Here is a 24,272-nt window from a genome sequence, read left to right on the forward strand (position 1 = left end):
CAGCACTCCACAAATCAGGCCTGTTTGGTAGAGTGGCCAGACGGAAGCCACTCCTCAGTAAAAAGCACATGACAGCCCGCCTGGAGGACTCTCAGACATTGAGAAACAAAATTCTCTGGTCTGATGAAACAAAGATTGAACTCTTTGGCCTGAATGCCAAGCGTCATGTCTGGAGGAAACCAGGCACTGCTCATCACCTGGCCAATACCATCCCTACAGTGAAGCATGGTGGTGGCAGCATCATGCCGTGGGGATGTTTTTCAGCGGGAGAAACTGGGAGACTAGTCAGGATTGAAGGAAAGATGAATGAAGCAATGTACAGAGACATCCTCGATGAAAACCTGCTCCAAAGCGCTCTGGACCTCAGACTGGGGCGGCGGTTCATCTTCCAACAGGACAAAGACCCGAAGCACACAGCCAAGATAACAAAGGAGTGGCTTCGGGACAACTCTGTGAATGTCCTTGAGTGGCCCAGCCAGAGCCCTGACTTGAACCCGATTGAACATCTCTGGAGAGATCTGAAAATGACTGCACCGACGCTCCCCATCCAACCTGATGGAACTTGAGAGGTTCTGCAAAGAAGAAACTGCCCAGAAATAGGTGTGTGCACGTTTGTGGAATCATAGCCAAGAAGACTTGAGGCTGTAATTGCTGCCAAAGGTGCTTCGACAAAGTATTGAGCAAAGGCTGTGAATACTTATGTACATACTTATGTTTTCGTTCTTTATTTTTAACAGATTTGCAAAAATTTGCAAAAAACAGTTTTCACTTTGTCATTATGGGTTGTTGTGTGTAGAATGTTGAGGAAAATCATGAATTTAATAACATAACAAAATGTGGAAAAAGTGATGCACTGCAGGACAGTCTGACCACCTGTCATTCTTCCTTCTCCCAAAATACACACCTCTCATCAGACGTGTGAAAGCCACTGTGAGGACAGTTAAAGTATGCCAGAGGGAGCAGACTCTGCACTACAGCTCCGTTTTGATCACACAGATGAGTGTGTTTGCCACCGAGGCCACACTGGACTCCCACACAGACATCAACGCCTTTGCCTCCTCTGTTCTGCACTATATCAACACCAATGTCGACAGTGTCACCACCCTCAAAAGGATCACCACATTTCCCAACCAGAAGCCGTGGATGAACACAAAGGTTCGCCTACTGCTGAAGCCACGTGACATTGCACGCAAGGCTGCTGGTCCTGATGTTATCGCCGGGCGCATGCTCAGGAACTGTGCTGTGCAGCTGACTGCAGTCCTGACTGACATCTTTAACCGGTGACTCAGGCAGCCGTCCCCACCTGCTTCAAAACCACCTCCATTGTGCCGATGCCGAAACACTCCAAAGCATCGTCTCAATGACTTCCGCCCTGTTGCACTCACCCCCGCCATCATGGAGTGCTTCGAGAGGCTGGTCCTCAAATCCTGTTTGCCACCCACACTGGACTCCCTACAGTTTGCCTACCACAAGAATAGAAGTACGGAGGATGCCATCTCCATGGCACATATGTGAGAATGCTGTTCATTGACTTCAGTTCAGCATTCAACACCATCGTGCCCTCCAAACTAACCACCAAACTCATAGATCTGGGCATCAACACCTCCCTCAGTAACTGGATACTGGACTTCCTAACCAAACAGACCCCAATCTGTCAGGTTAGAGAACATCACCTCCTCAACCCTCATCCTTAACACCGGTATCCCTCAAGGCTCTGTGGGGAGGGTGGTGAAAACTGCGCATCACTGCTTCCGCACTCCTCACCATCGAGTCTGTCCAGCACAAAAGATGTCTGGGGAGGGCGCGCAGCATCGTGAAGGACAACTCCCACCCCAGCCATAGACTGTTTGCCCTCCATGTACTCTGCACTTTATCTGCTCTCTTGCACTTGCACTGGTTGGATGCCATACTGCATTTTGTTGTCTCGGTACCTGTACTCAATGAAAATACTGTGCAATAACAATAAAATTGAATCTAATCTAATCTAATGAGACAAGCTACACAACAAAAGCTTAATGGTCTCGCCCTGTGATTTCCACATGTATAGGAAATACTGCTGTGATGATCCGGCCTGTTAACTGGACTCAATCTTTTCCTGTGACTTGTTTTTTTCGCAAAGATGTCAGAATTTATTCAGAACTCACCTTTCAAAACCAAATCTTTTCAACAATTATTTGAAAGTAAAGCTTTAAAATGGGCTCCATAGAAACAGGAGATGCTTTCTTTATGGATGTAGTATGACACAAGAACAGTCGCAAAATCACATCGTTTTTAGTTTTCTGTTTAAAAGCGCGACTTGTCAATTGTCTGGAACTGCTCTGTAGGAATTTCAGAAGCTTCATACTAACTAACTAAAGCTTAAAACTGCTGACTTGAAGACTCATTACTTTGAATTAATCACTCATATACATTTATATACTTTATAACCCTTTATTAATGACTTACTTCATTTATAACTGCTGACTTAATGTTTATGTTTGAAGATGGCCCAAAAGCTGTTCTTAGATGGTCTGCAACAGATGTATATGAAAATGATCAAATACTTCAAAACTCTTTTCCACAATCTGGAAACCGTTATCAAAGAGTAACATATTGGAAAATGAGGTGGGGTGAGGTGGACTGGCACTGGGTGTGGGTTTGTGTAGCATTAGGGAATTACCTTTACTTACTTGTGACGTGTGTGTGTGTGTGTGTGTGTGTGTGTGAGAGACAGGAATGCACCAATGATTGCTGCAATGCCAATAATTGCACCTTGAAGGAGGAGGCTCAGTGTGCCCATGGAGTGTGCTGCGAGGGCTGCAAGGTAAGAAACACACACACACATCTCTTGTCATTAGTCAGTCAGCGTATCTGTGTATTTCTAACGTACTTCGCCCCCAGCCTGTGTCAGCGGCCATCATAGGATGGCTCACACCTACATCCTCCACTGTGCTCTCATGTCACTCTACCAATGTGAATCGTATTGTAATAGCAAATCCTGCAGAGTGTGGAGCTGACAGCCAAATTCAAATTATGAAGATGTAATTAAAATGTGCGCTGTCTGCAGAAGAGGAGCTGCTCTCCCTCCTGGTCTGCATTGCAATACAGTTTCTTTTTCTACACAATTCTTCTCCTGTTTATACAGTATATGTTTATACTTATTCCATATTATTATATTCTAGCACATTTTTATGTATTGTGTACTTTTCTTCCTGTTAACTGAGAAAACTGACTTTTGTTTTCAATATTATGTTAGCTAAAGACGCCAATATCTTCCTCAGGAATTGGTGGAGACTAAACAAGAGCAAAAATGGGGAAAATATTGGGCTTTAATTCATCAGGTGGACATAAATGCAAGTGAATTATAATGTTGCGTTATCTAGCGTTGTGTCTTCTGGATGTGATCAGTCAGTTATCTCAGATACCTACTTTTTGCTATGTTATTTGTTTATGACTGTTTTGTTGTATCCACAAATAAGCTTAAATTCGCTAATAGGAAATTATTAACTTTCCTTCCCTTCCATCTGCATTGGTGTGGAATAGACTTTGTTTTCTATTGTTTATAAAGATCGCTGCCACTAATCCATAGAAAATAAAACATTAATATTATGATTTTTGGGATAATTTAACAAATGCTTCCCATTAAAGCACCATGGTGGGTACTTCTACATGAAATGGTCCAATATGCATAATTTCCTGTCTGTGCCAGTTGAAGCAGGCGGGTACCATGTGCCGGGGGCCAGCGGGGGCGTGTGACCTGCCAGAGTACTGCACCGGGGCCTCCCCATACTGTCCGGCCAACGTCTACCTGCTGGACGGTTCCTCCTGTCAGTATGGAGTGGCCTACTGCTACAATGGCATGTGCCTCACCCACCAGCAGCAGTGCCTGCAGCTGTGGGGCTACGGTAATGAAGAAAGCCCATCGGGCTGCAATGCCGTCCATACACGTAGCCCATGTAGTCCAGAGACCACGTGCCCTAACACTATGCCTTGAGACCAGTGTTTAAGCCTATGGCTTAAAACGGTTAGTGCTTTTACTTCAATCAGTGTTTGTGTGAAACTGCTTCAATGAGCAGCAGCAAATTTGAAGCCCGTGTTTGTTAATGCATTGAAGAACACAAGGCACATTCTTTTTCCCTCTTCTTTTCTTGCATCATCAAATGTAATTGTTGTGCTTTATTATCATTAAAAACAATGCATTTTATTAGTATAGTTAGTGCCACTGCTATGAGTATTTTACAGAGGATATAATTATAGTTATTGACGATTGTTTAAATGATTAATAATTACAACATCATAAAATAAATAATTTTATTGTAAAAATTGTGCGGTTTCTTAAAGTATTTTTTCTTATCCCTCCTGCTCACAAATGGCTTTGTTCCTCCCTCACTACTTACACTTTATCTTCCTATATAAGCACTCCTCAGGCTCACAACCTCGGCATGATCAATGACACTCCAAACCACCTTTTGTCACCTTTGAGATATTGCTAGAACTTCTCTCTGTGGTACGGCCATCCCCCTCAAACACCGATCCACGCCTTCCTTTCCCCCCGTACCCCAAAATGCACTCACTCAGCCTTCACATCCAGGGGGCTGATGGAATATGTTCTGTTTCCAGGAGCTCAACCGGCCCACGATGCCTGCTTTGAAGATGTTAATGCAGCGGGGAACGCCTTTGGAAACTGTGGGAAAGATGAGCATGGCAACTACATGAAGTGTGACAAAAGGTAAGAGCTGCTGACACATCAAAATTCAACTCTATATAATACAGTGTTGGTAGTGTGTGGGGTTTGTTATAGTAGATACAAGTTACAGTAGATTCTTCACTGACTCCCTTTCGGACTTCTGTCTGTTCGGAAATCTTTCATTTTGAATTTTCATTAACAAAATTGAAACTACATCATTTGGATTTGGATGTTCCTATTTTTATCTATTATAGCCTGTATTCAAGAAGTAAGCGTATTCATGCTGACGTCCCCATTGGTTTGTGGGCCGCTGTTTTTGAAGCATCAAGGTAATTTGGGAATTTAATCGTCACCATGTAGTCTTTTTTTTTTTTTATATGAACGAAAGTTTTTGGATAGCGAGGAAGTGACCGATGAAGGAGAGGCTCATCAATCACATAAGGCCGCCCTAAAGCATACCCTGTCTCTACTTGACTTTTAAGAATACATTCACCAGGTGGACACAAATAAACTTTTAGCTGCACTAAATTGAGTTTTCTAAAACTTCTTCTTCTACCGCTTCTGTCCACGATTCACATGGAAATCAATAGAAACTTTTGGCTCTGATCAAATGAGAACAAAAGGCTTTTTATTACAGCTCACTTCTATTGTCTTATTGTCAACACTCTTGTGAGTGTGTTCAGTGAGAGCTGAAGTGAGTGTTTCATCGTACACACAAAGGCCCTCATTGGGCATCAGTGGTGGGGAAATGTATGTAATGTCTACTGTGCTGTAGCAAAGCGTAAATTACTTGTGCTGTGCAGACTCTGATATTCCCACTGATTATGCTATGACTGTTTGAAATGATCCTGATGCCAATAATTACAATTCTGGAATGGAATGTGAACGCTGAGTCGGAGATGCGATGTCATCTTCGATTTCTTCCTGTAACTGTAATATTGCATGGCTGCTTCATCTGTAACGCGTAATTACAGGTCATTTTATACGTAATTTTTTACGTAATGATTTTGTGTTCACTCAACTGAAAAAATGTGATCCTTGTGGCAAAAATCCTTTCAGCTCGTCAGCTTGGCCTATGTCGCCATCTGGGCGGTCCCTGTACATACCGCGGAATACATAATCAGGCACACTTTACGCGTCTCATCCCATCTCATTATAGAAAACTCCCACTTTCCCCTTGACACTCCCGTGAATGCATATGCATGATATGGAAAAGTTTGCCTACGTGTACAATGTGAAACAAATACGGCCAACGTGTGCGCAAAAGCGTTACATGAGACCCACAGAGTCAGAATCATTCACGAGCAGAAGTCGATCTCGAGAGAGCGAAAGTCCTTCTCGCACAAGGTATTTGCTCACTTGGAAAACCTGAATCGTGCTCGAGAAGGTGTTTTCTGCGCGCTCGCTGTTTTTGACTTCTCGTGCAGAAGGACTTTTGCTCGTGAATGTTTGATGTACGCGCGCGCATGAACCTGATTTGTGAGTTAATTATGCAGCCAAATTAGTCACTTGGTTATGTAAATGAGGCTGTGGATTAAAGCGGTTGACAACTGCCTTGTATGATCCATTACGGCCCAAATTCATCAGAATTTGGCCCTCAGGAGTAATTCCTAAAACATTCATTTGGTCTTAAACTTGAACTGAGTCTTATGGCCAAATTTCACTGTCCCAATGGGGGACTGTTTGGATTTAAAAGACCTTGACCTCGGATGTAGACGATCATCGTTTGCACCACAAGATTGTAAACATCGACGCACAAACATCTTGATTATCAGATGATCCAGAACACCATGTGCCTCTATGTGAAAGAGCACAGCTCCCTGTCGTACTAAGATGGAACATTATAGCAGTTTTTACAACAGTCTCCAACGATTTGCCATGAGAAAGTAAATGTTTCTCTGTATGTGCTTGTATCTCACCCCAGTGATGCAAAGTGTGGTAAGATCCAGTGTCACAGTGCTGCCAAGAAGCCCAAAAGCACCAACGCTGTGTCCATCGACACCACCATCAAGACAGACGGCATTGAGGTGAAGTGCCGCGGCACCTATGTGTACAGCACCCAGGACGGCCAGGGAGACTTGCCCGACCCCGGCCTTGTCATGACGGGCACCAAGTGTGGAGAGGGCAAGGTTGGTTTGGTCAATTAAGCAATTAAGTCTGTATATATGTAGACATATGAAGAGTGGTGTGATATATACCCGTTGTTCTGAGAGGGAGTATGGCTTTGTTTACCACTGCATTGAATCACCATAAGATTAACAGTGTTAAAATCTATTCCAACACATGACACAACAACTACCTCATCTGACCACCTGCCGAGTACATGATCACCAGCCTTGTATATTGAACTGGCCTGTCACTGAACAAGGCTGTGGGAGAAAAACACATTAGTCACAAAGGAGTCAGAGCTGTGTTCTCCAGCCAACAAAATCCAATATCAGAGCAGTGTTCATGCTCCGCTACCTACACCACCTTTTGGTGGTCGCTTACTCCTTTCTACTAGCGTACCTCAAAGGTGAGAAGGGTTAGAGAGGTGGGATACATTGTGTTTAGGTCTGACATTAGAAGATGCATAGTGTGTACTGTAGGCAAGCAAGCTGTAATTCTTTTTTGTGTCTCTTTCTGCTCTCTTTTGTTAACAGTGAGTAGTAAAAGCATTTCTTGTTCCCACGACCAGTGACAAAGCAACAGGAATTAAGGTTCAACAAATCATATTCACGGTCTTTGGTTCCCCTCTCAAAATTCCACACTAACATGTAGTTGTTGAGCCCACTTAATGTTGAAAGCTGAACCTCTGTGAATCCAACAGGACGTGAATGTGATTTGCCTGCATTAACTGTACATTCTCGATACAGAGATCAGCCTGATCGAGACACCGTTTGAAGTTATGTGTCTCTCAAACCCGATCTGTGCTGGCTCTACGACTCTTGTAGATCAACTCTCCATGTAGATCAACTTGTGGAGAATAAACTTTAATCCGTGTAGAGATAATTGTCACATTTCTGTGTGCGCTTTGCTGGTCTCTAATATTCTCCTTCTGCATGAATAATATTGGTTAAATAACATACTCAGCTACATGTCACAGGGACCCCGTAAGTCTGTCAGATCGAGGCACTTTGTTCTGACACGGATTTGGAAGTTCGATGGCGAGAGAAATATATGTTTCTGTGCAAATCCATCTACAGATATAATCAAAAAATAAGAGCTGAATTATGCATGCACAATACATATGTATGAAAACAAACACACACACACAGAATCTGCAGTCTCCTCCATTTCTCACCAGTTCATTCTACTTCTCTATCATTCTATATTGCTTCCCCTCTGCAGAACACTCTTCCACTTCTATTCCAGTCCAGCTATTGTGCGGACACGCTGATAGGATTGAATAGTGCTGCATGAGTAATATATTTTAAAAAGGCAGCAGAGAATATTGTATGTCAACCACCGGGATGTGTTATACTCATCATATTGAACGGGCCTCTTCTCAACAATAAATGCATACATAGCACAAAGCTGCTGCCTTTAATCACATTGTCACACATTCACTTGAGCTCAAATTGATTTCTGTGCAAACAATAGTGGAGCAACAGCAGCAGGCAGAGAGAGATAGAGCGCTAATGCGAGTACTAATTTCAATAATACAACTCAGTGATGGGGTTCTATGCGACAAATAATGAATTATGACCCGCAGTTTGCAAGAGAAAATACAAATAAGTTACTGCTGTTGTCTCTTGTTTTAAAAATGATATCGACTTTTTCTAGCACCTTTTCCTACAATGTGCATTTTCCATGGAGTCCCATATTTCATTTCTAAATTACAGTATATGTCTTTAGATTTTGTCTTCTCAGTAGTTCTACTTATAAATTGCTGGCCTTTTCTGCAACGCTAAGCACTTTACCTATTTACTTTTATATTTATTTTCCTTTTTAATGTAAACCCTTTAACTGCATATCATGAATGGAAGGTGCCATATAGCTTTATTATTATTGTTATTATTATTTTCTACGTTTTTTAATGTTGTTTTTTTCTGCTGGTTCTAACATTTGTGTCCTCCTCATCACTCAGATGCAAAAACAACAAGCAATAAACAATTCAATTCAATTAATTTTGTATAGCCCAAAATCCGAAATTTACAAATTTGCCTCAGAGGGCTTTACAGTCTGTACACATGCGACATCCTCTGTCCCGAAACCCACTATCGGCACAGGAAAAACTCAAAAAATGAAAAATCCTTCCGTGGGAAAAAAAGGGAAGAAACCTTAGGGAGAACGTCAGAGGAGGATCCCTCTCCCTGGATGGACAGACTACAATGGATGTCATGTGTACAGAATGAACAATGTATAATACATGCAATTCCTATGACAGAAATTATTCAAGTAATTGTGAGTAGTAAGCCAGGCGCACAGCAGGACCACTGCAGGGGCAACCACCATCACATAGAACCACCATCTACAGAAGCCTGTGGGGAGGGAGAGCACAGAGACTTTAGGAGAGGGTAATGTTGGTTTACGAGTACAGTAATATGATTAATATCTAAAATAATAATGATGATGATGATGGCAGCAGCAGGCGTCAGCAGGGCCACGGCAGGTGTCAGGACCAGGGTCCAGAAGGAACTACGATCTACGGAGACCTGCTAGGGGAGAAAGCACAAAAAAACTCCTGGAAAGAAGCTGAATTAGTCATGTGCATTAATAAAACATGGTTTCGTAAACAAGTCAAGTCAAGTCATTTTATTTTGTATAGCCCAAAATCGCAAATTACAAATTTGCCTCAGAGGGCTTTACAGTCTGTACACATACAACATCCTCTGCCCCGAAACCCACCATCGGCACAGGAAAAACTCCCCAAAAAATGAAAAAAAACCTTACAAGAGGGAAAAAAGGGAAGAAACCTTAGGGAGATAGTCAGAGGAGGGATCCCACTCCCGGGGTGGACAGACTACAATGGATGCCATGTGTACAGAATGAACAATGTATAATACATGCAATTCCTATGACAGAAATGATTCAAGTAATTGTGAGTAGTAAGCCAGGCGCACAGCAGGACCACTGCAGTGGCAACCACCATCAGATAGAACCACCATCAGATAGAACCACCATCCACAGAATCCTGTGGGGAGGGAGAGCACAGAGATTTTAGGAGAGGGTAATGTCGGTTTATGAGTAAAGTAATATGATTAATATCTAAAATAATGATGATGATGGCAGCAGCAGGCGTCAGCAGGGCCACGGTAGGTGTCAGGACCAGGGTGCCGAAGGAACCACGATCTACGGAGACCTGATAGGGGAGAAAGCACACAAAAAACAAGATATGTGCAATTCTAGTCTCTAGCCCCAGATCAGTGTCACTGACTCACCCTTCACACCCTTAAAGTCTGCTTCTACATATTTCCATTGTGTTTCTTCTACCATCTGTTGTAACAAGATTGAAAAACAAATTTCTCAAGAAGCAAAACGTAATTCCATCATTGATGTAAATGATTTGATCAGTTGCGACAAAAGTGTTTGATAACCAAACACATCAGTACAAGCGCGAAGGGATTTAAAACAGGATAGTGATGCTGCTTGGCTGATCTCCTCAGGCAAGCCAGGTGGTTCAAAAGCCCAAGGGCACTGAGAGAAGGCAGATCAAAGTGTGTGTGTGTGCGTGCGCGTTGGTCTGCGTGCACTATAATCCTTTACACAGTATGTGATCATTCTCCTTGTGTTGCCACAGGTGTGCAGAGAGCGGCGATGCCGAAATGCCTCTTTTACCGAGCTGGAGACTTGCATCGCACGCTGTCACGGCAAAGGGGTAGGGGCGTGCACACACACACAAAGCTTACAACACACTCAACTCACTTAGCTGCCAGACACGGCTCCCTAATCTTATTGTCACACTGTGTCCTTGGGCGTTTGCAGCGATGTCACCCGGACTGTCATAAAAAGGCAGGAAAAAAGATGGCTGGAATACAAAAGCAACAAAGTGATGAACTATTCATTGGTGCAGTACAAGCAAGCCCGAGGCAGATAAGGAGGAACCATACATATTTTATGAGCCAGTAACCAAGCTCTAGAGAGAAGTATATGGGGCTGAAACACTTGTTACTTCCAGAGAAGATGAGGTTGTAGATATGTAGGGGTACATATCAGGTCAGACTTGCGATGAAGTGATATAGATTCTAGGAATGTCCTCAAAACATAATCTGAGATTTGTAAAAAGAACAGCTAAAATATCCATTAAGTTGATCCGGATAGTCAATAATAATTTTCCTTGCAGATTGCCACTGAAACTAAAATATTGTTAATTTAAACATCTACATGTCAAATTTCATGAATATATATGAACGTTTACATGTTGAATTTCTATAGGATAGTGACTTTGATGAGATTAAAAAAGCACTGGTTTCCACTGTGGTAAATAGTACATTTATTCTATTTATTTGGTGTGAGTACTGTCACATTATTGTACAGTGTGATACTTTGGCATATCACTGTTTCCAGGTGGGTGGGAGTTCTACTGCATACAGGAAAAAAGTAGTATAAAGCCTGTAGTCCTTCCAGAAGGAGCTCCATAAAGTCTGGTAAATGTCCTCAAGTGATATTAGATGAGTCAGCGTTCGTTGAGTCTAAATAAAACAAGTTTAAAAAGTGAATAAATATGGAAGATTGGAGTTAGAAAGAAAAGGTCTTACCAGACCTCTGGCCGGGGCGCTTAGTCATATGAGCTGCTACTAGCATTACTAGTCACTTGCATTGTGTAGGTGATGTAACTGTTTTATATTTTCCATTTTTCCATTTGCAATGTTAAAGGTGGATTGGTAAATCATTGGCTCAGTTTAACTTTCTGTAAGTGGTGTGACCATGGTGACGGTCACTCTTTTTCCTAAATATGCTCAAGTTCTAAAAGACCTACTTCTTTCTTTTCCTGCGAGTTCCCAACAGTCAGTCGAAGCTTCATGTCTCAAGTCTCTGGCGGATAGGAGCTCAATGGCATCTTTTTAATTGAATGCAGACATCTCAGATAGCATGTGCACAAAGTAATCTAAGAGTATATTTGTTTGTGCCCCTCTTAATGAAAGCATGCAGCGATGCAAAATATTCCACTCTTGTCAGTAAATTGCAATAGACCTAATGTTTCCAACGCAAAATACAGTGCATGTAGATAGAATAGATACATAGTTCTCTAATCTGAATTTGATTCGGTTCCCCTACAGTACACAGCATAACTAGATGTTCAGGAGCACTTGACTAGCCAGATTATGATTCATTTTTTCCTTTTTCCTATACGTGGTTCTCCTGGGTCAAGAGGAAACACTGCACTGCAATGCAATATAGCAGTTGCCAATATGCCGTTTTGATAGCTAAGGGGTTTCAAGCCAAAGCTGCTGACATGCTTTTAACTGCAGTGTAATATTTGTGGAGCCATGTGAAAATAAACCTTAGACCCTGTCCTGTGTGAATAGATGCAAACCGGTGGGGTCCTGAATTACTAAATTAGAGCTTCATCAAAAAGATCCCACTCAATGTTACAACTTTATTAATAACTTGTCTCTCTATCAGAGGGAAATTATAAAATGTCTCTGTAGCGATGATAGCGCTACCCTGCGGGTTCTTGGGACAAACACACACACACTCGTTGAGCCGGTTCACAAAAGCTTTACTGATTTAGCACCACACTGTTGCGTTCTGCTCGTTTGCCCGAGCGGTCGAGCCTTCCTCTCAGAGTCCTGCTCACTGTTTTTATGGAGAGACAATCACACAGAATGTTCATCAGTTGCGCTCATTAACCATCTCCTGGCACCGTTCCCTTAACCACTCCCCCGCTCTCCCTCTCTGCAGCTGAGCTAACCACACCCCGTCACCACATACCCCCACCGGCCGACTTAGGCTTAATTGGTATAACCCAAACAGAGTGGAGAAAGCCGTCTTTTCCCTGGATTCCTGCGACAAGGGAATCGGCCAGTAGCCCTTGGTTAAATCCAGTGTCGTAAAAAAATGTGCGGTGCCCAATCGGTCCAGGAGTTTGTCGACCCGGGGCAGGTATGCATCAGACTGTGACACCGCATTCACCCTGTGATAGTCCACACTGAACCGTATAGAGCCATCCTTCTTGGCGAGCAGAACAATGGGGCTACACCAGGCACTGTCGGACACCTCTATTACCCCCATCTCCAGCATCACCGCCAATTCTCTCTGAACCATTTTCCTTTTGTGTTCAGGTAACCTGGGCCTGTCTCGCCCGGGGATGTCTCAATGTGATGCACTATGAGATCTGTGCGACCTGGCAGGAGGGAGAACAGATCGTTCAACTGATCCAGCAACTGGGCTAAGTCTGTTTTCTGGGTCGCACAGAGATGTGCCTTGAAGTAGAGCTGGGCCAGATTGGTGGACTTTGGGGCCTCAGGTCCTTTCACATTACTGTAGACACCTGTAAAACAGACGCTGCCTCTCTCCATAGTTCGAGGAGGTTCAGGTGGTAGATCTGTGTAGCTCCACCCCTTTCAGATCACACCACCTCGTAGTCGACATCCCCTACTTGCCGTGTGAAGCACTCGGATCCTCCTCCCAGTCTTACTAAAGCAGGTCGAGCACCCCCCGTGGTTTCCTGCCAAACAGCAGCTCGAAAGGGCCTTCCGACTCAGCTCTCTTGTGGTTACAACTGTTGGTTTCCTGCTGAGAACCACTGCCTCAGATTTGGAGGTGCTGGTCCTCATCTCAATCGCTTCACACTCCGCTGCGAACCTCTCCAGTGAGAGTTGGCGATCACAGACCGAAGATGCCATCAGAACCACATGATAAAAAAAAGCAGCGATGAGATCCGCAGCCCCCCGAACTGTAGACCCTCCTCCCCCCGACTACGCCTCAATATCCTGTCCATGAAAACCACAAACAGCATTGGAGACAAGCATTGGCAGCCCTGGCGAAGGCCAACCCCCAAAGGTAACAACTCTGACTTTCTGCCCGGCACCCGAATACAGCACTCGCTCTGGAGCGTACAGGGATTGGATGGCCCCCGAATAGGGACCCCTTCATCATCACTCATCATCACTGCCGCAGCATCTCCCACATTATCTTTCAAAGGACCCGGTCATACGCCATCTCCAGCTCCACAAAACACGTGTAGAGTGGATGAGCATGCTCCAAGGCCTCCACCATGACCCACATCACTTGAAAATAGACTCCTAACCACTATGAGCTATCTGTTGATAAATCATCCATTTGCTGTATCTGGCACCAATGGAACTTTATTTCATCAACCATGAAAAAAATCCACTATCAGCTTCCCTCTAGTTTAGAGTTGGCAGCGTTGTTGGCACATGGAGGACACTGCTAACTTTCACAACCCTCAGTCTGATAGAGAATCGATTAGTCATGCATCAGAAAAAAACATATTCTACCTCTATCTGCTCCTCGAGGATGGAGACGACACAGGATGCATTTTGATAATTTTACTAACAAGGAGACGCCAACCCCCCTATTACCTCCCCCTATCGCCCCTTCAAATAGCCTAGTGGTTCAGTGCACAGCGAGCGGCGGGGACTGAACGGCTCATTGGGCACTAGTGTTAAGATTGATTTCTTCAACAAAGGACTAATGGAATATGGGAACATGCTGAAGTTTTTGAGGAGTTCAAATGATGTCCCATATTCCCTTGTAGTGTTAAAACCAAAACATTTTAAAAAGCCACTTTTATACACACTGTGGATGAGTCTAACCGTCATTGGCATGGCCTAGTTTGTGGTTTGAGTCTTCTGTCGCTTGTTTTGACCCTGAGCGTTGAGTAAAATGTCTCTGTTTTAAGTCTTAAAAGTTTCTGTGTTGTTGTTTGAAGTAGAAAAACACCAGATGTATCCTCTCCTCCTCTAATCCCCGTTGCCCTCCATCTTCATTGTGTTTTTCCATGCTGTTTGTCCTCTTTCTTTTCACTGCTTTCAGTGAAACAGTCGATGGATAATAGAAGGAGCTTTAAGTCAGGATTATTCTAAATAGACAGTTTTTGCATTCTCCCAGCTTGGGGACTCCCCCTGTGTTAGGGTGGGGTTTTAATTCAATATTATCATATCATTCATATTGATCCTCAGGGTTTTTGGAGTGTGCTGGACGTCCATGCAAATAAAGAGAAATAATGAGCAGAGCGAGTACTCAGAGCTCTACTTTAAAAACGGGATTTTCATTAAAAACGCTTTGAGCATATTAGAAGTCCTCTAGATTTAGAGGACTGAAGGACCTATTATATATCAATTCAGGTCCTGGCATTCCATTGCATACAGTTTTGCCCGAGCCTCAAGTGAAATATAGCTTTTAAGACCCAGTAAACAACTGTGCTTCCTTTAGGTTTTCCTTTATGTTATGTGCTAAAAAGCCGTGTTAATCACTCATAGGATAATTACATCACAATGTAATTTAAGGATGGCAGTATTTTCTCTTTCATTTAGGGGCGGTGAATTACACAAGATGTCTGGGGTTATTAATCATTTTAAATGCTAATCTTTAGAGGGAAAAAGTGTATATTTTTCAAAAGTTCAAGGCAGGGGTCCTCCGGTCCGCGGGCCACTTCCGGCCGACGGGGGTAATGGCCGACTTGGGCGCACCGTCAGCCACCCCCTCGCCGGCTGTACCATTCGCCGGTCGGACCGCCAGCGCCGCAAGTCTCTGTTCTTACATACACGCTATATCAGGGGTTCCCAACCACCGGGTACTGGGCCAGAGAGAAAGACCAAAAAACCCTCTTTTATTTCATTTTACCTTTTTTTCTGAAAAATATTTCTTCTAATATTTTGTAAAATGACAGTATTCTCTCCCGATTACATGCGCTTGTCCGCTCTTGACACAATTCCCAAACGTCACCCAAGTGTATTTCTCAAACATGAAACCGGTTTTGATGATTTTGTTAAAAAGGACAAAGTGGATACAGTCTTGGACTAGTTCCTTGTTCTTCAAAAAGGTAAATGAGGTGCCGATGATTTCAGTGGTCAAGGAATATAACCTAATATTTGGCATCTCTCAAAAAATACAAGAACTCGCAACAGAGTACTGTTCAGGGAGATATCTTAGGTAATGGAATAAGCAATGGATGCTATTCATTTTACTCTCTGTACCTGGGGATTTGGGGTCTCGATGTTGTTCACCGGACAAATGAAATACACAAACATATGTTCCACCACTTGAAAATGTACAGAATACATAGAAAATATTATTATGTCAGTGCTCTGAATAAGTGAAAAGTAGAGGAAGGAAAATCCTTTAAAACCAATACAGAGACAATGTGCTGGTAGACCTGCAGGCACACACATACAGTATTAAAGTGAAACCATACAACATTGTCGTGTGTGTGTGTGTGTGTGTGTGTGTGTAAATAGACGTGTAACAGTAATGGAAACTGCCACTGTAATCGCGGCTGGGCACCACCCTTCTGTGAGAAGCCAGGACTCGGCGGCAGCGTGGACAGCGGACCTGTCCAGTATGACAGTAAGTTCACACACAGACACACACACATACTGTTCCATGATACTTTCATTCTCTCAAACTGACACACTAGAACAGCTTCAATAAATGAATAAGATGAGAATCCAGATAGTGGAGAAAGCCCCCCCCCCATCTCACTGTGGATTTAGTTAGTCAGTTTGTCTGATGCTGTATATTAAGAATAAACATTGCAGTCATGTTCATAGTGTATATTTATAGCTTGTGACCAATTGATGATAATGGAAGTGTTTTATGCTTAGCTCATCCGTGTGCTCTTTGCATGTAGAAAGATGATGATTAGATCAGTTATTTAGCATTCTGTGTGTTTTGTCTTTTGGAGTGTAGAGCAACAACAACAACAACAAGGCTGTTACTGAAATAGCTATTTTGAAATTCAAACATGTAGATAGATGTAGATGTATATGTAGCATACATGTAGACCTATAGAAGTGACTAAGACTTATCTGGACAGACAGTTATTAGAAAAATATGACATAACAACCATTTACAGATATGTGGTAAGGACTCCAGCAGCTATGTAAAGATTGCATCCCCCAAACAACACATCACAAACAGGGTATCCCTCATATCATGGATACTAGTGTGTGTGTGTGTGTGTGTGTGTGTGTGTGTGTGTGTGTGTGTGTGTGTGTGTGTGTGTGTGTGTGTGTGTGTGTGTGTGTGTGTGTGTGTGTGTGTGTGTGTGTGTGTGTGTGCGCGCGCGTGTGTGTGTTTCCTCAGGTCAGGTGGGGCTGGTGGTGGGGCTGCTGTTTGCCTTCCTCCTGGTCCTGCCTGCAGTGCTGCTGCTCTTCTACTGCTACAGAATCAAGACGTCCTATTACCATAAGTGGCTTTCCCAGAGAGAGAACAAGGGCAACAAGTAATGTATCCCGTCTGTCTGTCTACAGGTCTACAGTTCTATAGACCTCTAGATCTATTGTTCTGTAGTATCTATCCGAGCCTGCCAGTGTTGAAAACACGTCATTTTAAAATGTGTAAAATGTGTTTTGGCGAACACGTCATTTGGACGAACACGTGTTTGGACTGATATATAAGAGATTATATATCTCTTATATATCAGTCCGTTTATTGTCTGCCGTCTGTTGCCTTGTCCCTTGTAGCCTTTAGGTGAAAATAAACCATAGAGGTTAGGTGGGAAAACCAAGGATCTTTGTGTAACTCTAATGCATAATTATCTCATATGTTAGAACTTGTTTTGTTTATTGAAAAACGTGTTTTATTATGCAACCGAGCCTCCACATATTGCATATCATATGAAATGACTCATACATGGGCAAAAGAGCATATTTTGAGAAAAAAAGAGAGAGGAAAGGGAAATGGTAGCAGGGCAATGGGCAAAAAGGTCATGGTGGAAGAAATACATGAACTAGAAAAGGAAAGGAGGAAGGACTGTGTTGAATCGCAGGAGGAATTGTGCACTGCCATGTTTGCCAACGCTCCAAGCTGATCGATGCATACACCGTACATCAGCATGATTTGTGCTGCACCTTAACTACATTGGGACCAAACAAAGTCCTGTTCCTTCCTTTGTGAGCCCTGGCATATAGCTTAGCCAGAGAGACAACCATGTCATAACACTGGCTGAGTTAGTACCTCTGAAAATACTCAAGCCTTCCACAGTGATTTACACAAATGTGTCTGGAAAGAATCCCACATTGCAACAGCCTTTGAAAGACCCCGACCCGCCAAATAAAGACTTGGAGAAGGTATTAATATTGGTGATATTGAGTCTCAGCCGGAATTGACAGTAATTGCATCGAAACGACTGGCTAACGCTATAGAGAACTGAGCTGCTAAGATGATTAAAAAGACTCCTGCACAAGCTGCATTGAAAAGCCTTTGCTTTTGGGGGTTTTGTTCCATGTCCAATCATTTGAGTTCATTTACAGTTCAGCAGTGGGAGAAGGGGTGGTTCGAGCTGATTAAAGGCCTCTCTAAGCTTATATACATACATATATATTTACTTCCAGTGATCTTGGAAGGCCTTCCAATCAGCTAAGAGACATGCAGTGCATACATACACTGACTTTTCTTACCAGAAAAGTACACCTCTATGGTTTAATCCAATTAATGCAACAGCCCCTCAGTAAATGCTTTCCTTGTGAAGCTTATAGTATTGAGGTTCAGTGTGTTGTTGTTCTAGTGTGCATGTGGCTGAAAATGTATGTAGGAAGAAAGATAAACATATTGCAAAGTTGCATAAATTCATATTTCATATGAAAGAAATGGTGTTGCGTTAAAGTGACTAATATAGAGAGTTCTCACCGTCCCCGTAGCCTCTCCCTTCTCTCATCCTCCTGGTTTCAACAGGTCGCTCACTACCTGTCCGGCAGCTGGCAGAAGCCTGACAGTCAGACTAGCTGGTGGACAAAGTGAAGTGTTTAGCAGCTAAAGAGGCGGATATATTTCCATTAACGGAGATTGAAGCGGAGCTTAACGCAAGACCATCTATCGATAGGATAGAGTAAGAGAATATTGGGCTTCCATTCATCCGGTGGACACATACCCAGCTCCAGATGAATAACATTGCTGCTCTGTGTCAATAGACATGGTTTGCTGATAGACACATCTACTCCACGAGGTGACACTTCGTCCATGTTGTGTTTCCAGCTAGCGGAGGACAAACTTTGTGTTGCCTTCTCTTCGGACTCTTTTCCCTCCATGGGCCCTGAAATGAACATTAAGAAGTATGATGGTAATTTTCTGCCTGCTCTCTGCTCAGGGCCGAGGCATTGGTGGAGAAAGGGATGAACGGCCATCTGAATCCTGCCTTTCACCTCAAGGTGGTCGGACCAATCAACAAAGCCTGCAACAACAAGGGGGTGAGTGGCGTGTGTATCGGGATGTTATAAAATAAAATAAAGGGGCAAAGGAAGGGGGTGGAAGGGTGGGGACTCTTGCAGCGTTTTAGTGAATAATAGGCCGTCCATATGGTTGACCTTCATATTTAATGGCATCATTTTTATTGTTTGACCACTTAGATATACTGCTTCCTCACTAATATAAATCGAACAACTAATATAAAGAGAACAACAATCAGGAATTGAAATACTAAAAACAAAAAAAAAGGTTTTACATTGTTTTTTCTACTGCCAATCACAAGGTCCCCCGGCCCCCCAATGACCATTTAACTCTAAATGGGAGCACCATTCACCCGTCTATCCTCATGTATGGAAGGAGCCTTGAAGGGCTATTTTTCCTTAGACTCTCTAAAGTAAGATATCGTCTGAATAGTTATGGAAACCAATACTGTGCTTATTGGCCATGACTCTTGTTTTTGGATATGAAAACTGAAAAATAGTTGACCCAGGAAATAATATGTTTGCATCTCATATGGATGTGATTTCATTTGTGAGACTGAAACCAGTTTAGGAATTATTTTACTGAACTATCAATTATGTAATACAACAGTATCAGCGGTATTTAATTGTTCAATTCACACGGTTGGATTCTAGGCTTCTTTACTATTTTCACTGATACATTTTCAGTACTATGCCTCCCACTGAATCCAGACTGTAACTTCTTCAATAAAGTGTTGGAGTAGTAGACTTGTAGACTTGCTTTTTAAAGATTTTTCCAAGGACAGCGGGTTGAAGTTATTTTTGCATTTTTTTGTGCTCATGCTTTCCTTGTTGTGTGTTTCTTGTGATTCTAGCTTTCTCATACCAGCAAAGAGGTCCTGCCTCTTAGACCAGGCCTTTTGCCCAGCGGCACACAGCCAGTCAACATTGTGCGACCTCTCAGACCTGCCCAGTCTCCCCAGGGTGGGCCCCGAAATCACAAGGTGGTCCGCCCGCCTCTGCCAGCTGGCAAGCTCCCAGCTGCTCCACCCAAATCCCCCTCGACACCACAGAGACTCAGCCCGCCGAAGAAACCTCTGCCCCTCAACCCGACACGATCCCCAATGGTAGGGTCCTTTTTGACCATAATTCTATTTTAAAGCCCTAACGTCAAAATGATTTCAGATGACTTTTTTCCAAATCTGAACAGAATTGAAGAATGATAAACGCTATCTAGGCAGGGAGCCACAAAGGATATCTCTTTTTACATTTGGAAATCAACTGCTGTGGCTACTATGTGCAGGGAGAATGGTAGCGAGGGATCTCCACATATATATATATATATATATATATATATATATATATATATATATATATATATAAGAAAAAAACTTCAGTTTTATTCCCCAAATTTTGCTGACAAACAGGGCAACTATACAAGCTGTCAGGCAGCTTGAATGTTCAATAAATCCCCATTTTACCAGCACCGCCTACAGTAAGAGCTTTTTGAAAACCGGCAACATGTGGTGAGCTCCGGCAGGTGAGCATACATTACCATTATCTTGGTCTTGAATTGAGTCAGATTAATATTTATAGAATAACATCATTTCCGCTATATTTAGATGAGATTGGCATAGAAGTTGGGGAATAAGATTTGAACTGTGGTCCTATGATTTAACTCATTGTTCAAATATCACAAGGTAGCATGAGGTGATTTAAAAAAGACAAAAACAAAACAGCACACACAAACAAATACATATTTACTGAATTAGATTCAATTTCAAATATATGAAGCATATGTAAATAAGACTACAACTGCATCGTATCTCTGTCACTGGTAATTTACTTCTAATTAAATGTTGAGCTGTTTCCAAAGCAGCTATTTTCCTCAACTATTATAGGTGCTCACTTGTTACTTCCTCATATACGCTTAAAGTAAAATAAATATTTTTTTACAAGACAGAAGAGCTCAGTTCTAACACAGAGCCAACATCTGGAAAACATCTTATGAGCTCAAGTCCTATAGGGTTTGTACTCTCAACATAAGTCTACATACCTTTGTTTACACAGATTAGGAGACATCCGTTTTTTGAAGCCATGCGATGAAGGAAATGCTCGTGACTGCAGCTAAACAGCTGACTAGTAAATGTAATCCAGAGATATTGCCAAATGCACATTAATGCGAAAATGACTGGAATAATATATCAGATTCCTTAATAGATTCATTTGATCTGAACCCTGAATAAATAATAAATGCAGTTTTTTTTTTCTAATTGCTTTCTTATTGATCTATCCTCTCTAATCACTCCTTCTCTGTTAAATGTAAAAGGCCTTTAAGGCCAAGCTTTTACTTTTTTCTTATTTGTGTCAAATATCCACTATTTGATATGAGTTGACTTTGGGATGTAATCGTTTGAGGTGATTTTAATCTACTGTAGTGAGACTTCTCCTCTTATCAGCCAGCTGAACATATTTCGGAGACAACCTGGATCGAGTCCAGCGCAGAGCTCTGCTCTCCTCCCTGCTGTTTCCGTGTGCCAGGACGAGTGTGTAACACATGCTGATGACTCCTGATCAAGAAGTAGGTCTTGGTGTACTAATAATGGAAATGTCAACAATCCATGTTTCTATTCCCTTTTAGTTGGTGTGTGAGCTGCTTCCCAGACCGTCTCCCTTCCCTCCCCAGAGGCCTCTCCCTCTCAGCCCAGCTAGAGGAGCCTCCCCCACAGTGAGTCCAGCCCGAACCCTGGTCTCCAAACCCTCCCCGGGCCTGCTGGTCATGATGCCACCTGCAGTGGGACCCAAACCTGTGGGCAAAGTCTCAGCCATCCCTCCTCTCCGTGCTCTCAGGTAGGCACACATAGACACGCTGCATTGTAGAGTATTCTTAGTGGCCCAGGATTCTTTCAATTGTGGTATAAAATAAGAGGGTTTTATGTTTCCAGCTAAGGGAAAAGTGTCACAGAGCAAAGGTTGGAGGGGTGAAAGTACTCACAGGACTCTTTATAACGATGTTACATAGTTTAACAACTTAAATATTAATAATTGTTCTCTCTCTGAAATTTGCATCAGCAACATACGTCTATTTACAATGTGCACACCTTTACATACACCTTGTGATCTCAAGTCTCAATCAGCACCCTGGACCCTTCTATGTAAAATCTCAAACGTTGTAATATTTCCACATCACCTTAACACCAAACTGGTAAAAATGAAATGCTATAAAATAATTGTTGTCATTTTATGTCTACAAACAACAGATATCTTGTGTGTGAACAAGCAACGTGCAAAGCAAGAATGGGGCGACCGTAATTGAAAGTGGCATGTATGATAGTAAGATTGTTAGAGTGGTATGTGTGGTAAAGTTGTTCAATCTGATCCGTTCTCTCGTAAACATTCTTCGTTTTAATAATGGCGGAATCGGGCTATGAAAACGGAAATGTGCGACTCCGTAAAGGATGTAGTTAGCGGACCAATCGCAGCCTGGTGCGCTGCGGGAGGCTTGCGTTGAAAAATGTCTCGACACACGCAAGGACGCAAGGAGGTGTGAAAAGGCACGCAAGGGACACGCAAGGGGGTCTTACGTCTGCGGCGCTCTGAAAACGCAGAAGCATAAACTAGGCTTTACTCCCGCATCTTTCCATTTTGGCTTCTATTGGGTCTGGCCCGAGCCCAGCTGAGACAAGCAGAAGGGGAGGACGTGCAGATATCTTATTTTTCCAAATATTACTGGGTATATTTCATATTTCAAAAACACAAATATTGACTATTTGTAAAATGTATTTTTAATGTAATAAAGAATCTCCCTTTTTTTTGTGGCTCAAGGCCCCACGGCCCTCTATGGGCCAGCGGCCACTGGCCAAAATCATTTGAGATAGTGTGACTACTATGACATAAATCAGACTTTGCTTACTCACCAACTTACTAAATTTGACTGGAGATTCGAGAACTATTTATGACTTTCCAACAGCAAACTTTTGACTTGAAAAATAAAATTGTCTCATCAATCCTGCCTCCCTATTGTCTCCTGTGTAATTTTAATGCATACTTCCTAACAACAAGATTACGCCTTCCAATATACGATCTTGTTATTTTAAATACGTCATGGTTTGGGGATTTTGTACAAGGAACATGTGACCCGGTGAAACAGCTTGGGTCATTGATATGTTTCAAGACAAGAATGGAGCTCTATGCCACAGGGGAAGAGATATCAGGCTATGATATACAAATCAATTGTTCACACCCGGTTCCAAAATATAAGAAAGTCTGTAAAAGTTTGACATTAAGACAGAATGCCTTCTTTTTGTCCTTCTCCTTCCAGACCAGTCCCAGGTGCCAAAGCAAACGCGGCCTCGTCTCTGCCACGAAAATGACCTTCTCCTCCACCCTCCACCCTGAGGAGGCAGCAGCTGACAGCCTATTTGCACTAAAAGACCGTGGCCGGTAAACCCCAGAGCTGTCGCACAAACGAGAGGAAAAACACAAAGATAACACCGGAGATATGAAAGAGCAAACAGGAGTCTTATCATTTCAGACTTCATAATGAAACACCTCCCAGCGTGCTTACATCAACTAAAACAGCACCGTTTTGCATGGAGGCATTGCAGACTAGTCAAGACAAGTGTTATCGCTGGGGGCGGTCACATTTGCCAAAATATTGTTTTTTACAATTTTTTTTTTATATATATATGTTAAATCTGTCTGTGTAGAAACAATGCATTGTGTAATGATTGTTGTTCCCTTTATAGTTTGTGTTAAGTCATGTTTTATGATTTATGTTATGTGCCAAAGAGGTCTCTTCATACCTGGGTTGTGCCCCAAACGCTTGAAAATGTTCTTATTTCACCTTAATTTTACAGCAAGTCAATTCCTCCATACTTGTGTTGTATGTGGAACATCTAAAGTGGAAATCTAGGTGGCTATTGGAAGGAAGGGAGAGCCAATCTTTTCAATACTGTTTACATGCTGGAGGATTTGACAGACAGGTGGGACATGCAGGACACACACCTCGGTTACTCATGTTAATTTGAATGTCTTTCGCTGTGTGTAATGACTTTTGTTACATAAAAGATTTTTACAAAACTATCGTCAGTTTTTCATACGACATTTGTGATGACAGCCTGTTCAGAACGAAGAAAAGAAGTTGGTTAGAATGTCTCCACTTGACATGCTGACCAACAACGACAAGCTGAATGCATCATGTTTTGTTCAGGGAGAACAATGGAAAGTTTTGAGATTTCAAAATATGATGCTATTGTGTAGCATGTGCATTATGGGAAATTTTGGAGTTTGACCAGTACTTTGGAATAAAAACCTCCCAAACTTAGAGTAGAAGAATCCAGGCTGAAAAG

At 42.5% G+C, this 24,272-nt stretch overlaps 1 protein-coding gene across 1 annotated transcript in view; it reads left to right on the plus strand.

Moving 5' to 3' along the window:
- Positions 1-24,003, plus strand: part of adam19a (ADAM metallopeptidase domain 19a) — a 151,863-nt gene extending 127,860 nt beyond the window's left edge. Inside the window, exons 13-23 of the mRNA XM_040179604.2 lie at positions 2,714-2,803; positions 3,689-3,884; positions 4,600-4,708; positions 6,591-6,795; positions 10,389-10,466; positions 16,015-16,123; positions 16,862-17,000; positions 18,864-18,963; positions 19,797-20,048; positions 21,563-21,771; positions 23,243-24,003. Coding sequence (XP_040035538.2) covers positions 2,714-2,803; positions 3,689-3,884; positions 4,600-4,708; positions 6,591-6,795; positions 10,389-10,466; positions 16,015-16,123; positions 16,862-17,000; positions 18,864-18,963; positions 19,797-20,048; positions 21,563-21,771; positions 23,243-23,294 — 1,539 coding nt within the window. The 3' untranslated portion in view covers positions 23,295-24,003. The remainder of the gene's footprint in view (positions 1-2,713; positions 2,804-3,688; positions 3,885-4,599; positions 4,709-6,590; positions 6,796-10,388; positions 10,467-16,014; positions 16,124-16,861; positions 17,001-18,863; positions 18,964-19,796; positions 20,049-21,562; positions 21,772-23,242) is intronic.
- The last annotated feature ends 269 nt before the right edge of the window (positions 24,004-24,272 follow it).

This window comes from Gasterosteus aculeatus, chromosome 7 (genome assembly GCF_964276395.1).
Source record: "Gasterosteus aculeatus chromosome 7, fGasAcu3.hap1.1, whole genome shotgun sequence".
NCBI lineage: Eukaryota > Metazoa > Chordata > Actinopteri > Perciformes > Gasterosteidae > Gasterosteus > Gasterosteus aculeatus.